Here is a 16,496-nt window from a genome sequence, read left to right as displayed (position 1 = left end):
TCCTCTCCCCTCTCCTCTCCTCTCTCTCAGAAAAAGCAGCTCTGGAGGAGGGATGACTGCCCGAGTCAGGTGTTAGGAGACCCGGGGCAGGGCTGGGTTCTCATCCTGTGCAGTGTGCTTTCTACGACTTAGAGCAAGGCTCAGGAAACTTTTTCTACAGACAGACAGATAGTAAATGTTTTCAGTTTTATGGGCCACACAGTCTCTATCATAACTACACAACTTTGACAGTGTAGCGGAGAATCAGCCAAAGGCAGCAATGTGAACAAATGAATGTGACCAAATGCCAATTAAAGCTTCATTTGTGGAGAGCAAAACTTAAAATGGATCACGAAACATTGTTTAGTTTTTTTCAACTATTTAAAAATGCAAAATGGTTATTCTTTGTTCACAGGCTGTACACATTAGGCCACAGGCTGGACTCAGCCCAGGACCATTGACTGGGGGACTTAAAGGACACTTTTGACCTAAATAATCTCTATGGTTGTCACACGTTCTCAACTGTCAGTTCACACCGTGTCATCACTATACTCACCCTCTACTGCCTCCTTTTTAAAATCTCATTTTCTATCCTAAAAAGTAAGATATAGTAAAAAGAGTGAAATATCCTCCTCTTCCCACCCATATTTTACCCTGTATTTTCTTTCAACAACCTAGTGGGTCTTCGTCATGCAATTAGTGCTGAAAACCTCAGCACTTGAGACACAATCTACTTCAGCCTCACAGAGTCTCATGATCTCCACTCCGGCTGCTCTGCCGCAGGGAAACAGGACTGGATGCTCAATCTGAACTTTTGTCCCCAAACCAAGTGCTGAAGATACCACGTTTTACCTTTCTATAGATGCCAAAAATGGTTCCAATGGACACAAGGCAATCGATGTTGGAAGATCCATCAAGGGGGTCAAAACAGACCACGTATTTACCCTGAGCACAGAAACAAGAAACACAACCTTAAAATGCGGTAGCAGGATACACTAAAGGGGTATACATTAGGGAGTAAGAATGAGAATTCAGAGAAAGTTCAAAACATGTGGGTCTTATGTATTTGTACTCTGTCATGGAAGGTATGAAATGGCATAGAGAATGCACGGATACACACACACACGATGATCAAACAGAGAAAACACCACTTGGGAGGTGCGGATGAAGGGAAAGGGGTACAGATAAGTCATGATTTCCCACATTGTTGATATAGTCAAATCATAACTTTGCATTGAGTTTCCTGGCAGCCAAAGGAAGAAGAACAGCAAGGTTAGTCACTCATTTTCCTTTATTCGTAAAGGAAAAAGTAATTCCTTAGGTGAAGCAGAGACTTTGCTGGAGTTGAGATCTGTAAGAAACTTCTCATGGAGGTCTTACAGTTGCCCCTTAAGGCTGGGATGCATAGAGTTTTGAAAACCATCCTGGCTGGGCACGGCGGCCCATGCCTAATCCTAGCACTTCGGGAGGCTAAGACGGGAGGATTACTTGAGCCCAGGAGTTTGAGACCAGCCTGGGCAACACAGACTCCTTCTGTTAAAAAAAAAAAAAAAAAAAAAAAAAAGCTCAATTAGCTGGGCATGATGCTGAACATCTGTAGTCCCAGCTACTCAGAAGGCTGAGGCAGGAGGTATCACGTGAGCCCAGGAGCTTGAGGCTGCAGTGAGCCACAACTATGCACTCCAGTCTGGGTGACAGAGTGAGGCCCTGTCTCTAAAAACAAAACTAAACCAAACAAATTTCTAGTGTAACTCCCAAAGGAGATAACTGGCAGTGGCAGTGGGACTACTGCAGATTCCTGCTTCCAGTGGGGTTTTCAGTGGTGTGCAGGAGCTGGCGGGTATCGGCTCTCAGGAGCTAACCGTGCACATCTCTTCCCAGCTCTGCTTCAGTGACGTCACATTGGTAGCTTAAAATCAACGATGGGAGAGTATTCACACCATTGACAGAGGCAAGGGGACGTATCAGAGACTTGTTTGCTTTGAGACCCAGTTTACCAGCACACCACTGGGAGTTTTCCATCTCCAAATTAGCTGCTTTCCAATGTGGTTTTTAAATGTCTGTAGCAGATTCACATGATTCCCTGCCCTCTTCCTCCCTCACTAATGCAGGGGAACTGAAACCCAAACACAGGAGCCTGCCTGTCACCAAGGCCCATGGTAGACAGAGAAGTCCAGCGTGAGTGATGGAGAATATTAAACAACAAATCTAAGCTATATGCCTGACGCTGCCAAAGACCTTGGAAGGCCCAGCTGAGAAAAACATGAACTTCAAGTCTAGCATGTAGGGCTATTTTAGGAATGATGAGAAACAACTTCATCAGATGTGGCTCCTGCCCTCTTTTTTTTTTTTTTTTTTTGAGATGGAGTCTTGCTCTGTGGCCCAGGCTGGAGTGCAGTGGCCAGATCTCAGCTCACTGCAAGCTCTGCCTTCCGGGTTTACGCCATTCTCCTGCCTCAGCCTCCCGAGTAGCTGGGACTACAGGCGCCCGCCACCTCGCCCGGCTAGTTTTTTGTATTTTTTTCTTTAGTAGAGATGGGGTTTCACCGTGTTAGCCAGGATGGTCTCGATCTCCTGACCTCGTGATCTGCCCACCTCGGCCTCCCAAAGTGCTGGGATTACAGGCTTGAGCCACCGCGCCCAGCAAGGCTCCTGCCCTCTTAACAGGGTGAGGACGGGCAGCCTCTTCATCTTCTCATTGTTGTTCCTAATTCTACTCCTTCATGTTCCCAGTTCCTCTCAAACTGAGAAAGTTAGTAAGCCCATATAACTGTGCTTCTAATCTCAGAAGTTTCGTTTTTTAATGACAATTGTTGTTTTGTAAAAGCTGGGAATACTCTTTCATTTAACATCTTTTTCAACAGCCATTGGCTGTGGAGGCCGTCCAATGTGCCAGGCATTGCACGAGACTGTGGGACACAGAGGCAAATAGGATTCATTTTCTGCTCTCACAAAGCAGAGGCAAGGCCGGGCGCGGTGGCTCACACCTGTAATCCCAGCACTTTGGGAGGCCGAGGTGAGGTCAGGAGTTCAAGACCAGCCTGGCCAACATGGTGAAACCTCGTCTCTACTAAAAACACAAAAATTAGCCAGGTGTGGTGGCGGGAACCTGTAATCCCAGCTACTCAGGAGGCTGAGGCAGGAGAATCGCTTGAACCCAGGGGGCAGAGGTTGCAGTGAGCTAAGATCACGCCACTGTACTCCAGCCTGGGCAACAAGAGCAAAACACTGTCTCAAAAAAAAAGCAGCAGCAGCAGCCGAGACCGACCACCAGGGACTCCAGTGCGTGCATCAGGGGTGGAAGTTTCAAGCAGTCCAGGTCACAACAGGAGGCTCAGTGTGACGGTCGGGAACAGGTGGATGTAGTAAAAGAGATGGCCAACAGAAGCCAGGGTTTGAAGAGCATTAAACATGGCAATAAAAAGTTAGAAATGGAGATGAGTTCATGGGAGTCCACCGGAGACAGGGCAGCGTGAGCCACGGCGCTTATCTGCACAGTGGCGCAGAGAGGGTCGAGAGACGGCAGCAGTGAGGTGGAAGCTGTGGAAAGACTGCAGGAGGGATCTACAGGGACTCCCAGAACCCAACTCAGCTAAACAAGTGGAGTCAGTTATGAAGCTGGGAAGAAAACCAGCTGCCTTAAAACCCTCAATGGCGGAAGTACGGACCCACCCTTTTCTCTGGCTCCACTACGATGGCGTGTTTATCTTCTTCTGACACGAGAACACACGTGGCAAAGGATGACTTTAACATGTTCATAACCAGGTCGTTGGAGAGGACGTCCAGCTTCTTAACTTGATCACCCGTCACGTTGGTAGAACCAGCAATGCCATAGCTTCAGGGAACAAAAGCCACAAAAAAATAAGCCATGACCACCAGAGAATGCAGATGTGTCCATAAACCCACCAAAAGTGAGTGTTCGGTAAGATTTAGAAGAAAGTGTTCATGTCCTTTGCAGGGACATGGATGAAGCTGGAAACCATCATTCTCAGCAAACTAACACAGGAACAGAAAACCAACCACCACCTATTCTCACTCATAAGTGGGAGGTGAACAACGAGAACACACAGACACAGGGAGGGGAACATCACACACCAGGGCCTGTCAGGGAGTTGGGGACTAGGGGAGGGAGAGCATTAGGAGAAATACCTAATGTAGATGACGGGTTGATCGGTGCAGCAAACCACCATGGCACGTGTATACCTATGTAACAGACCTGCACATTCTGCACATGTATCCCGGAACTTAAAGTATAATAAAAATTTTTAAAAAGGATTTAGAAGAAAGGAAGGAGGACATACAGCTTGGGAGAACGAGGCATGAAGGGCGGTGGTGCCTCTGGACAGATCCTAGAGAGGAGGAGATGCTGTCATCCGCCTCTTCACCTCGAACCGGTCATGGTGCCCTGCACGCTTTTGTGGTTAAATCGGTGTTTCTTAACTTTGTTTTCATTGTGGTTCCCCTAGGGAGCTTTTTAGAACATTTTTTCCTCAGCCATACTCCCCCAAGAAAATGTTTGATACTACAGATACAGTGGATATCTGTCTATTGCAGTATGTGCGTCAGCGCTTTTTACATAAAACGTTTGGGGGGTTTTCGGTTTTGCCCAGAAAGAACCAGTGTTGGCCCCCAAACACACGGGTTAAACAGCTCAATACAGAGACCCAGCAAGCAAGGAAGCCTGGGTCGGGGGGAGCCTGAGTTTCAAGCCAAGCCAAGGGGTTTATGGCTTTATAACTAAAAAGACCCTAAAAGAAACAAGGCATCGACTGGCCCCACCGCCTCATTTCATAGAGGAGAAAACTCAGACCCCAAGACTCCTGTGGGCGTCTCCACAAGGCAGGGTGGAGGCGAGATGCTGCCTCTGACTCCCAGGCCAGGGCTCTCTTGGTGACACCCTGGGCCCCTGGCAGGAGTCCTAGGGCATGGAAGTTGCAGGGATCCTGGAGTTCTCACTATTTTTAAGCTACCTGCAAGTCAGTAAGTGTAGAATTCCCAGAATCCAGTGGCTTGTCCAAATGCAGCCTAGCTTGTTAGACTTAGAGAAGCGGCAGGTGTCAGAGCCTGGGGTTGCCCTGAACACAGAAAGGAGGGAGACGTCTCACAGGAAGGATGCACAGAGCAAGGAGAGAGCCTTGATGTGGGAAGGGAAAAGATGGGTCTTTGGAGACACCAACAAGCCACTGAAAGTGGGTGTTAAGGGCACAGCCGCGCCCTTGGCCAGGATGGCGATGTGCACTCGCCTGGGAACGGACGCTGCCTGTTCCAGCAGCCGTGGCTCGCCTGGGAACGGACGCTCCCTGACCCAGGGGCCACGGCTGCTTCAGCTCCTGCAAGTACATTTGCCCAAAACGTAACTCGCTGTGTCTGGCTGGGCAAAACTGAGCACCTTCTAGAAACTGTCCAAACCCACGTGCCTGGTCCAGCCTGACTGTCTCAGGAGCTAGCTCCGGCTGTCTTCTCGTGCCCACCTGCCAGCGTCTTTTGGCCACTCTTGGCATCATTCCCTTTCCAGCCTGCAAAGCGCGTCTCATCCCACTAGCCCTCCTCCTGCCGCTTCTCTTTTCACCCATTACTCCTATTTCATGAGTAAAAGACCAAGAGGTCTGCGGAGCTTTGAGCTGAACCCCGTGTCCCTGGGCTTTCGATTCTATTTCCACATAATCTTTTTCTCACCCCAATTGTGAGGCTGGGGCTTGTGGAGGAAGAAGGCAGCCAAAGTCTGGGAGGCCAGAGGGACTTGGCAGGACCCACCAGCTCAAATGCAGCTCCCCTGGTGATCCCACTAGCGGCAGTGCTCTCCCCTTCCCAGCCTCAGAGTTGCACTGTCAAAGTCACTTTATGATTATTGTTATTGTTATTGTTTATTTTTTGGAGACAGTGTCCTTCTGTCGTCCAGGCTGATGTGCACTTGTGTGATCTCGGCTCACTGCAACCTCCACCTCCCAGGTTCGGGCCTCACCCTCCTGAGTAGCTGGGATTATAGCCGTACGCCACCACATCCAGCTGATTTTTGTATTTTTAGTACACACAGGGTTTCACCATGTTGGCCAGGCCAGTCTCGAACTCCCGACCTCAAGTGATCCACCCACCTCAGCCTCCCAAAGTGCTGGGATTTACAGGCATGAGCCACCATGCCCAGCCCACTGTCAAAGTCACTTCTGATTCTGGAGGGCAAATAGCACCGATGGACCAGAAGGAGGGCTTCAAGGCAGAGACCAGGTCCAGGTCTCAGCTCCCAGGCTCCCCTGCCCTCTCTGAGCCTCCCTCCCTTTCTCATGTGTCCAAAGAGGGAAGTGAGGTCCGCCCCGAAGCGGGTGTCAGAGGATCGCATGAGATGACGTACACAAAAGGCTTAGCACTAATAGGCGTAGCCCAACAGGGACAGCTCAAGGGCCGGGAGGGCTGGGCAGAGGGCCCGAAGGCACTGGACACAGATGAGGCACTGAGGCAGGTGCAGAAGGAAAGTCCTATATTACGCTTTGGTCCAAGTCTCATCTGCTCAGGCACTTCCCTCAGGAACACTCAGGCCATGGTCTCTTTTACTCAAAAGCTTCCTAGACAGCTGTCTGAGTGCTCACTTATTCTACAAATATTCACTGGGGACCTGCTGTGCACTGGGAACCATTCTAGATGCTGAGGTTACAGTGCTGAACACGGTACAAAAGATCCCGCCCTTATGGAGGGTATATTCTATTGGGGTGAGACAAACAAGAAATAAGTAAGTGTTTTGGAATGAAAACGATACGTCAGATAGTGACAGGTGCTTGCTGACATAAAACAAATCAAGGTGACAGGTGAGGGCGATGAGAGGGTACATGGGTAATTTAGAGGGTCAGGAAGATCTCACTGCAAAGGCAGCATTCAAGCTGAAAGGCATTTTGAATGTTTTTCATAAGAATGGGAGGAAATAGGCCAGGCACAGTGGCTCATGCCTGTAATCCCAGCACTTTGGAAGGCCAAGGCGGGTGGATCACGAGGTCAGGAGATTGAGACCATCCTGGCGAACACGGTGAAACCCCGTCTCTACTAAAAATACAAAAAAATAGCCGGGCCTGTAGTCCCAGCTACTCGGGAGGCTGAGGCAGGAGAATGGTGTGAACCCGGGAGGCGGAGCTTGCAGTGAGCCGAGATGGTGCCACTGCACTCCAGCCTGGGCGACAGAGCGAGACTCCGTCTCAAAAAAAAAAAAAAAGAAAGAAAGAAAAAAAGGAATGGGAGAGGAAACGGGCCAGGTGCGGTGGCTCACACCTGTAATCCCAGCACTTTGGGAGGCCGAGGCGGGTGGATCACCTGAGGTCAGGAATTCAAGACCAGCTTGCCCAACATGGTGAAGCCCTATCTCTACTAAATACATAAAAATTAGCTGGGCGTGGTGGCGCACGCCTGTAATCCCAGCTACTTGGGAGGCTGAGACAGAAGAATCCCTTGAACCCGGGAGGCGGAGGTTGCAGTGAGCCGAGATCGCGCCATTGCACTCCAGCCCGGGCAACAAGAGCGAAACTCCGTCTCAAAAAAACAAAAAAAAGAATGGGAGGAAATGAAAAAGCCCTAAAGGAGCCCAAACAAGTCAGCGAGTAACGACTCCAGAGAAGAGCAGCGTGTTGGCACCTGAGTCAAAGCGAACAGTAAGTTCATTTTTCACGTATTTCCAGATGGAAGGGAGTGGGTCCTATGTGCACATTTATACGAGTGATTTTGTAAATTACGCCTGACTTTTTCCTGTGATGCCTGGATCCAGGAAGCATCTAAATTCAGAGAGGAGACCCGGGAGAAAGTCCTTGTGAGGCTGGCTCCGATTTGCAGCACTCCCGGGCCAGCCCCACCAGCCAGGGAGAGACAAGTTATCCTGTAACTGTGTCCTAAACACAGGGGCACCGTGACTTGTTTTGTGGGATTAAATGAAAGTAGGCTATTTCCTGATGCGCTGGACTGAATTTTCTGAGCTTGCAGACTCAGCAGTTGGCTAGATTAAAGTGAGAAGCAACTTCTGTTGCCCCAGATCGTGCCCAGGCCTACGAGAGGTGACAGTCGGTGTCAGGGTGGGGGAGACTTGGCAAATCATGACCACCAGCCAGGCCTCCCCACTGCCATTCCAAGAGTCTCAGATGGCTCCTATCCTTGGCACACAGAGGAACCAACACAGAGAAGCCAAGGGCCACAGAAGGGGATGGTACACCCTGTTCACGATAGGAGGCTTATGGGACCGCACAGCACTCTGGAAGGATGCATGGCACAGGGTCCTCAGCACCTGCATGGTCAGGGCCGCTCACATCCACCAAGCCATGCAGGGCCCTCACCACAGCACTGACGGGGCCGCCCATGTCCACCAAACCACGCCAGACCCTCACCACCTGCACGGATGGGGCCTCCCGCATCTACCAAGCCATGCAGGACCCTCATCACAGCACTGACGGGGCCTCCCGCATCCACCAAACCACACAGGACCCCCAGCACCTGCATGGGCAGGGCTGCCTGCAGCCACCAAAGTACACAGGACCTTCGGCACCTGCACCCATTGGGTGATCTACATCCACCAAACCACGCAGGGCCCTCAGCACCTGCAGAGACAGGGCCGCCTGCGTCCATCAAACCATGCAGGGCCCTCAGCACCTTCACAGATGGGGCTGCCTGCAGCCACCAAACCACACAGGGCCTCTAGCACCTGCACGGACAGGGCCGCCTGCGTCCAGCTCAGCACCTGCACAGACGGAGCCACCTGCGTCCACCAAAGTACACAGGCCCCTCAGCACCTGCACGGACAGGGCCACCTGCGTCCACCAAACCACGGCAGGAAATGGGCTCCACCTGCTGCAGGTTTCCATGACGCCACTGGGTGGCGACAGATGTGTCAACTGGTTCCTGCCCCTTTCTTTACCCCCAGTAAGGGTCCCTCCCCTCTTCCAGCAGAAGGACGCTCCACCAGCTGTCCTCCAGTTGTCTTTGAAGTGTAAAAGAATACACGAAGACTGATTACTCTGGGCCCCTCCAACTCAATGTTCACGTACTTCATAACTTTGCTAAGATATCTTGGGGGAAAGGCTTCTCCTGGTTAACCCTGGCATTAGGAAAACCTTCCAGAAAAGCACAGGAAAAGGATCCTAAGGTAGAAACAGTGAGAGGATCAAGAGAACAGATTCCCCCGGCTGCCAGGCAACTATGCCCATGTTGATAGCAACAATGTCAGGGTGTCCATCATGTCTCCGGGTCTCCTCTGAGCCGCAGTGCGTTGAGCTGGCCGCACCCCGTGCTGGTCACCCCACCCTGGCTTGGTACTGTCGGGGCTACACAGCCACGATGGGCAGTCAGGACCAGACGCAGGCTCCATCAAGCCTCCCCCATCACACCTCGGGGACCCTAAGAAGGGCTTGAGATGTCCCCGAGTAACACATTGACACCGGTCAATGAAGTCGCAAGCAGGCAAGGCTTCTGTGATTCTGACAGGGAAAAAAGTCCTCAGAAACACGCTCAAGGCGTTGATTAGCTGAAGATCACATGCACTTTATTTTCTCCGTAAGTTTTCAGAAGCCCCCTTAGAAATAAGAAATGTCTGGCCAGGCACAGTGGCTCTCACCTGTAATCCGAGCACTTTGGGAGGCCAAGGTGGGCGGATCACCTGAGGTCAGGAGTTCGACACCAGCCTGGCCAACATGGTGAAATCCCATCTCTACTAAAAATACAAAACTTGGCCAGTCACAGTGGCTCATGCCTGTAATCCCAGTAATTTGGGAGGCTGAGGTGGGTGGATCACCTGAGGTTGGGAGTTCGAGACCAGCCTGACCAACATGGAAAAACCCTGTCTCTAATAAAAATACAAAATCAGCTGGGTGTGGTGGCGGGTGCCTGTAGTCCCAGCTATTTGGGAGGCTGAGGCAGGAGAATCACTTGAACCTGGGAGGCGGAGGTTGCAGTGAGCTGAGATCGCACCATTGCACTCCAGCCTGGGCAACAAGAGTGAAACTCCATCAAAAAAAAAAAAAAAAAAATTACCAGGGAGTGGTGGCAGACGCCTGTAATCCCAGCTGCTTGGGAGGCTGAGACAGGAGAGTCACCTGAACCCAGGAGGCAGAGGTTGCAGTGAGCCGAGATCACACCACTGCACTCCAGCCTGGGCAACAAAGAGTTAACTTCCACCTCAGAAAGAAAAAGAAATAATAAACGTCTGCCTGCTGATCAGTCATCATCCCTCAAAGGCCCTGAAGGACAGAGAAACAAGAGCATTCACTCTGTATTCCAATCACCACCTAGAGAGGGCAGGCTCCGCTGCCTGGAGTCCATAGCAGGTGTGGGCCTCGGCTCCTGGTGAGACAGCCCTGTGCCCTAGCGAATGCAGCAGCCGCCATCCCCCGCCGCAAGTTCTAGGAGGACTCCAGGAGAGCCCAGGGGAGCCAGAAGCCCATCCTGCCTCGGAAGCCGTTTCCAGGAGGCAGCTGTGAACCAGAGGTGATGACACCAACTACCCTCTGCGGGACTCGACTGGAGCCTTTGCACCCACCACCGGCTCCTTCCAGATCACCCAATCTGCCATTCTCTGGGGATGGGTTAAGGCAGCGAATGAGGCTGCAGGGATATGGGAAACCGTCACACGACCCTGTCCAAAAAGGCTTCCCCAGGCCAACTGGGCCTCACAATCAAAGGAGAGAGAGGAACAAGTGAAATGGCTAAGACACGGGCTGAACTGAGCGAGCTGTAAACCTCCAGGCCTAGCTCCCTTCCCCCACCTCCCTCCCCTGCTCTGTCCCCCAGCCCTGCTGCCAGAAAAGGAGCCAGCAGCAGCAGTCGGGGGCTGATCATGCAGCGGCAGGGAGGGCAATTTTGATTGAGCCAGTGACTTGATCTGCCAAGGAAATGTTTTCCGAATGAAAGTTATCACAGAGGTGGCCAGACACAGTGGCTCATGCCTGTGATCCCAACATTTTGGGAGGCCAAGATAGGTGGATCACTTGAGGCCAGGAGTTCAAGACCGGCTTGCCAACATGGCCAAACCCCACCTCTACTAAAAATACAAAAATTAGCCAGGTGTGGTGGCGCATGCCTGTAATCCCAGCTACTTGGAAGGCCGAAGCACAGTAATTGCCTGAACCCAGGAGGCAAAGGCTGGTGAGCCGAGATCACATCACTGCACTCTAGCCTGGGCCACAGAGACTGTCTCAAAAAAAAAAAAAAAAAAAAAAAACTTATCACAGAGGGGAAAGGCAACATTGTGATGTTTTCTCCACCTTTTCTGTCTTGGGCCTAAGAGGAGAAATGTCAGAGCATAAGGAGCAGATTGGCTTGAGGCCTTCCTTGAGAAGTAGCAGAGAGCAAGCAAGAGAACAGGGCACCTGCTGAGGCCAGAGCACCACTGGCCACTACTGCTGGCAACGGAATTTAAATGCCCCGCACCTCACAGCAAGGCGGCCAGACCGGCTGCACAGAACCGCAGGGCACCGCCCGAACCAGGGCACAGTGTTGCACAAATGTCAGCTACTTCCAGGCATGTGTGAATCAACAGGTGCTTTCAAACTACCGCCGAAAATTCCAGGACATGCTTTTAAATTGCAGTCTTCCAGAGACGCGGATATTTGATTTCCATATATCTAAGTTGAAGCTGAGATTTTCTTCACATTAGCAAAGAGAACAATGATGAGGAAGCACTAATCATGATTTATACTATATTTATATATATTTTAAAATCTCATTCTATGTTGTATCTTAAGTTTATAAAACAAGTATATATCACATGCAATCTATTGGGTAACTTTAATTAAAGGTTTTTTGTTGTTGTTTTTTGTTTGTTTTGAGGCAGAATCTCCGTCACCCAGGCTGGAGTGCAGTGGCGCCATCTCGGCTCACTGCAACCTCCCCCTCCAGGGTTCAAGCGATTCTTCTGCCTCAGCCTCCTGAGTAGCTGGGATTACAGGTGCCCGCCACCACGTCCGGCTAATTTTTGTATTTTTAGTAGAGACAGGGTTTCACCATGTTGGCCAGGCTGGTCTCAAACTCCTGACCCCATGATCCGCCCACCTTGGCCTCCCAAAGTGCTGGGATTACAGGCGTGAGCCACCGCACCAGGACAAAAGCTTTTTTAATATAGAAAAAGCAGAGCTGATTAGCAAGGGTCCTGCTTATGCCCTTCACAGACCCATGGTCACTGAATCGGCACAGCTATCCGTCTGGGGGCCGCTTCTGGAAATAAAACCACAGCTACTTGGAGGAACTAATTCACCTCTCAAGCTTTGGCCTAGAAAATGGCAGCCTGTTAACTAGGAAGGCTGTTAATTGACTTGGGTGGTTAAGATGGATAATTAAAGAAACAAGGAAGGATCAGAGCCTGAAGCTGAAGGCACTAGCCTCCGGGAGATCCTCCATGGTGCCAGGAGACTGGAAAATGTGTGCAAGGGTGAGAGACCAGCATTAGTGACATCACATAACCCCCACTCCTGGGGAGGTAGGGGGGAGGGTCTAGTCTCTCAACCCCCACCAAGAGAGGACCGGGAGAGCCCACAGGCATGGAAGCATGACCTTTATGGGGCATTGTCTTCATGGCCTTAGGAATGGCCCACTCTTTTCTAGGAGCCACTGGGAGGGAGGGCGCAGACAGGGCTGCCACCCCTGGAAATGCTATCTAAAACTCCGATCTTAGAGGCCTGGGCCCAACCTGCTTTGTACAAGAATGCCAAGAGTGGAGGGCCTCTGAGCTCCCCTCACCTGATGGGCCATCCTGAGGACCGCCACCTCCCACGCACAGCCCTCTCTCTACCTGGGACATTCGCAATTAGAACCTTACAGGCAGCCAGAGGTTTTTCTAGTGAGGTCTGAAGCAAAAGCGCAGGACATCAGGGAAACACTGAGTGTATTATCCTAGGGGCCTGAAACTCTTGCATAAACATGTGCCTCTGGAGGAGGAAAGACCTACCAGTTCTTGATCCTGGAAAAGAAAGTATTTTGTTAACCATGTATCCTTAGCACCTAGAACAATGTCTGCACATAGTGAGTTCTCAATGTAAACGGAAGAACACATTTAGAGAGTAGTAAAAGGATCCAAGAATTCCTAAGATCATCAGCTCCATTAGACCCGGCGGTGTTGGTAATGCCTGCCTGCGTAACCTCTACCATCCAAGACTCCAACCCCTGAAAAAAACCCTCAGATTAGCACAGCTTCTCGGTAAAAGTGTGTTTGCTGTGCAAACACAGCGTTAGACCAATGCAGTGGCCTTTCACCTGGCTCCTCAGGAAACTAGAGTGTCACGGTCAAGGCCCCAGGCTGGCCCTCTACACCAGCAGGGTTCCAATCCCAGCTCTGCTCCATGCTCGGCAGCCAGGGAAAGTCACTTCGCATCTGTGACCTCTGGTTCATCTGCAGCGTGGGAATGTGCAGCGTGTGTCTGCTTCGTAGTCTACAGAGAGGGGGGATAACTGGGTTGATACAGGTAAAGTGGTCAGAAAAGTGCCTGGTGCGTAGGCAAGTGTGCGAGAAATGTTACCATTCCCACCCCTAGCTCACTTGGCATAACACAACCATGCGGAGAAGCAAGAACTCAGCACCAGAAAGACCTGGGTTCAAATTCTGCCTTTGCTTCTTACTGATGATGTGGCCTCCATCAAGTTGTGCAAAGCCCCTGAGTGGCTGTTTCTGGCCATGGTGGTGGGGATGGTGGATAATGCACCTGGTTCACAGCACTCCCCGCCAAGGCAGCCACATGGCTCTTCATAGAGCCCGGCAGGCATCCACTAAGTAAGTGTGGGTTGATCTGGGGGTTGGGGGAAGGGGAGGCATCTCTAAACCAGTTTTGCAGGCAACTTCTTGGAGGACAGCCAATAAGGAACTGGCAAAAAAAAAAAAAAAAAAGAGCTCCAAGTTTACATTTGATAAAATCTCACTGGGAATATTATTTGTTTGAGATGTTCTTGACATTTCACTTCAATTTTATTCAAATTAGTTGGCCCTGCAGCCCAAGTAAAGTGGAATAGCACCAGGCAGGGTTGAAGCCTCTGCGTCCTTTCCCTTTCCAACCCCAGAGACACGAAGCAGCTCTTCCTGGAATCTGGGGAGCAGAACTCAACCGGAGAAACTGCCTATCATGTCTCTTCTTTACTTTTACTGTAAACCCCACTGAACAGTTTAAAGAGCTGTAAGTCATTTTAATTCATATCATGGGGAACACCTTAGAAGCATAGATTAAAGTGGCCAGTGTTTTGAAATCCTTGGAGATAATATTAAATTTTAGCATTGTTTTCTAAGTTTGCAAATGGTTTCTAAAACAGAATGAACCATTTCACAGCCATGGACTTTGAACCTGCAGATTTGTTATGATTGTGGGAGGCTGCCTTTCACAGCATCTCGAAAGCACTGAAGGACACAAGGATTGGAGCCAGAGGCTGACAGAGCTAGAGCCCTCCAGGGCTGCCTGGGTCTGCTGACTTGGGACCATCTCCTCACGAAGTCACCGTGACTGAGCAACACGACTGCGGCAGCAACACTTCACACAGCACACAAAAGCACCAGACTCGGGCTCCGAACACCCGGCTCAGCCAAAAGGGAGGGAGATCATTACTTAATCCTTATCACTAAAGTCAAAGGTAAGACGGGCTTGTTACTGCTTGATTCCACGGTAATCAACCGTTTGCCCAGCCAGGAACATCCAAGGGTTCAGAAATACATTGAAGAAGAGGCGCTTGCAGTGAGAGCTGCTTTCAAAGGGCACAAACACCTGCCTCTGCTTGCATTCATGTGGGCCTAAACTGGTAAACGGGGTGGCACGTGGCTGGCAGAGCTTTTATGGAAACGAAGCTGCAATTTCACTCATTGGTCATGTGGAGAAGATAATTCAAGAAACATAAAATAAATCTGGTGAAGTTTCTAAAAGCTTAATGTCAAAAACTGCAAATTGGAAGATAAGCCTAAACATGTATTAGCTGACCTGTCATTCTAAAATGAAATCTGAAGCTCTTTATTATTTCTTCTGTCAAACAACTGAGAGGACCCCATATATAAAAGTAACTCTTCTGGACGCTGTATAAGTCTGATGGGAGGACAGTTCCTGCAGCCACTTTCGGGTGCAACATTGTTCTAATATGTAACATGCCTGGACTCTGTCCCTGCTGATAAGGCACACAGGATACTGCTAAGGAATGAAGAACAAAACGTTCAAATAAAAGTTTACAAAAAATAAATATAAAACAGGCCAGGCGCAGTGGCTCATACTTGTAAGCCCAGCACATTGGGAGGCTGAGGCGGGTGGATCATGAAGTGAGGAGTTCAAGACCAGACTGGCCAACAAAGTGAAACCCTGTCTCTACTAAAAATACAAAAATTAGTTGTGTGTGGTGGCAGGCGCCTACAATCCCAGCTACTTGGAAGGCTGAGGCAGGAGAATCACTTGAACCTTGGAGGTGGAGGTTGCAGTGAACAGAGATCACACCACTGCACTCCAGCCTGGGCGACACAGCCAGACTCTGTCTCAAAAATAAATAAATAAATAAATAGCCTTCAGGAAAACAATGATATTAATAACATTGGTACCCAATTAGTAAACTTAATTCATCCTCCTACGATTCTCTGAGGTTGAAAACACAGCTGTCTCCATCTTACAACTGGAGAAACAGGTTCAGTGATGTCACATCAACAGCCCAGTCCTCACAGACATTGAATGGCAGGGCCAGGAATCTAAGCTTGGCTCCATCTCTCTCCAAAACGTGCTCTGAATCCCTGCACACTCCTGTCTGCTAAACCGCTCCAGATCTCCTCCTCCTTTCTCTGCCTCAGGGCAAGTGTGCCGAAACAGACGGGCAATTCCAGCTGCAGGCTGCACAGCATCTCCCAACAGATCACCCTCTAACATCTCAAGTTCAGCCTTTCCAAAATGTTGAGATCACCTTCCCTCCTTCCCCAAAGTCCAAAAACCAGCTCCTCCTTGTTTTTGTGTTTCTGTTGTTTTGTTTTGTGGTGGCATGGCTCTGCTTTCAATTGCTAGGACCAGCGATTTCAGAACCTCCCTCACAGCCCTTCTCATCTAATCCATGCTCAGACTTCTTCCAAATCCTTCCTCTCTCCCCTTCAAGGCTGCAGCTCTGCCAGCTACTCAACTCAGCCTCCCCCTCCCACTGGTTTTCCCGTGTCCTATCTTTCCCTCTTCCAGCCACACCTTCTCCAGATTTGTCTCGTCACGCAACTGCCCCACTCAAAAACCTTTCAAAATCCTTCATCTCTCCCTTTCTATACCCGCAAAAGTGTAACGTGTTCACCCTTGCCATCTGATGCTTCCCCAGTGTACCCACAATTTCACATCCACGAACCCACCACGAGTACTCCATGCTTTGGTCAAAGCGAGTGCCCAACTTTTCCAGAAACACATTCCCACCTCAGGACTCCTCCCCTGGGGCCACCGGCCTGAACTGCGGTCCAGCCGTCGGGCCTTTCGCTTCCCCTGCACCTGCCCATTCTTGGCGCTCCGCAGTCCTTCACCATGAATCGTATTTTTGGCGCCTCTATGAAAGCAAATTTTTTGTTTTTTGTTTTTTTTTTTTTGAGGCGG

General features: G+C 50.2%; 1 protein-coding gene across 1 annotated transcript in view; it reads right to left on the bottom strand.

Moving 5' to 3' along the window:
* The window catches only part of FBP1 (fructose-1,6-bisphosphatase 1), a 37,845-nt gene that overhangs the window by 14,711 nt on the left and 6,638 nt on the right, over window positions 1-16,496 (bottom strand). Inside the window, exons 2-3 of the mRNA XM_011927543.1 lie at window positions 3,652-3,814; window positions 822-924 (exon numbers count right to left, since the gene is read on the bottom strand). Coding sequence (XP_011782933.1) covers window positions 822-924; window positions 3,652-3,814 — 266 coding nt within the window. The remainder of the gene's footprint in view (window positions 1-821; window positions 925-3,651; window positions 3,815-16,496) is intronic.

Source organism: Colobus angolensis, unplaced genomic scaffold, assembly GCF_000951035.1.
Source record: "Colobus angolensis palliatus isolate OR3802 unplaced genomic scaffold, Cang.pa_1.0 Scaffold72, whole genome shotgun sequence".
In the NCBI taxonomy this organism is placed as follows: domain Eukaryota; kingdom Metazoa; phylum Chordata; class Mammalia; order Primates; family Cercopithecidae; genus Colobus; species Colobus angolensis.
Note: the sequence above shows the minus strand (reverse complement) of the source record. Positions and strands in the feature narration are given on the sequence as shown.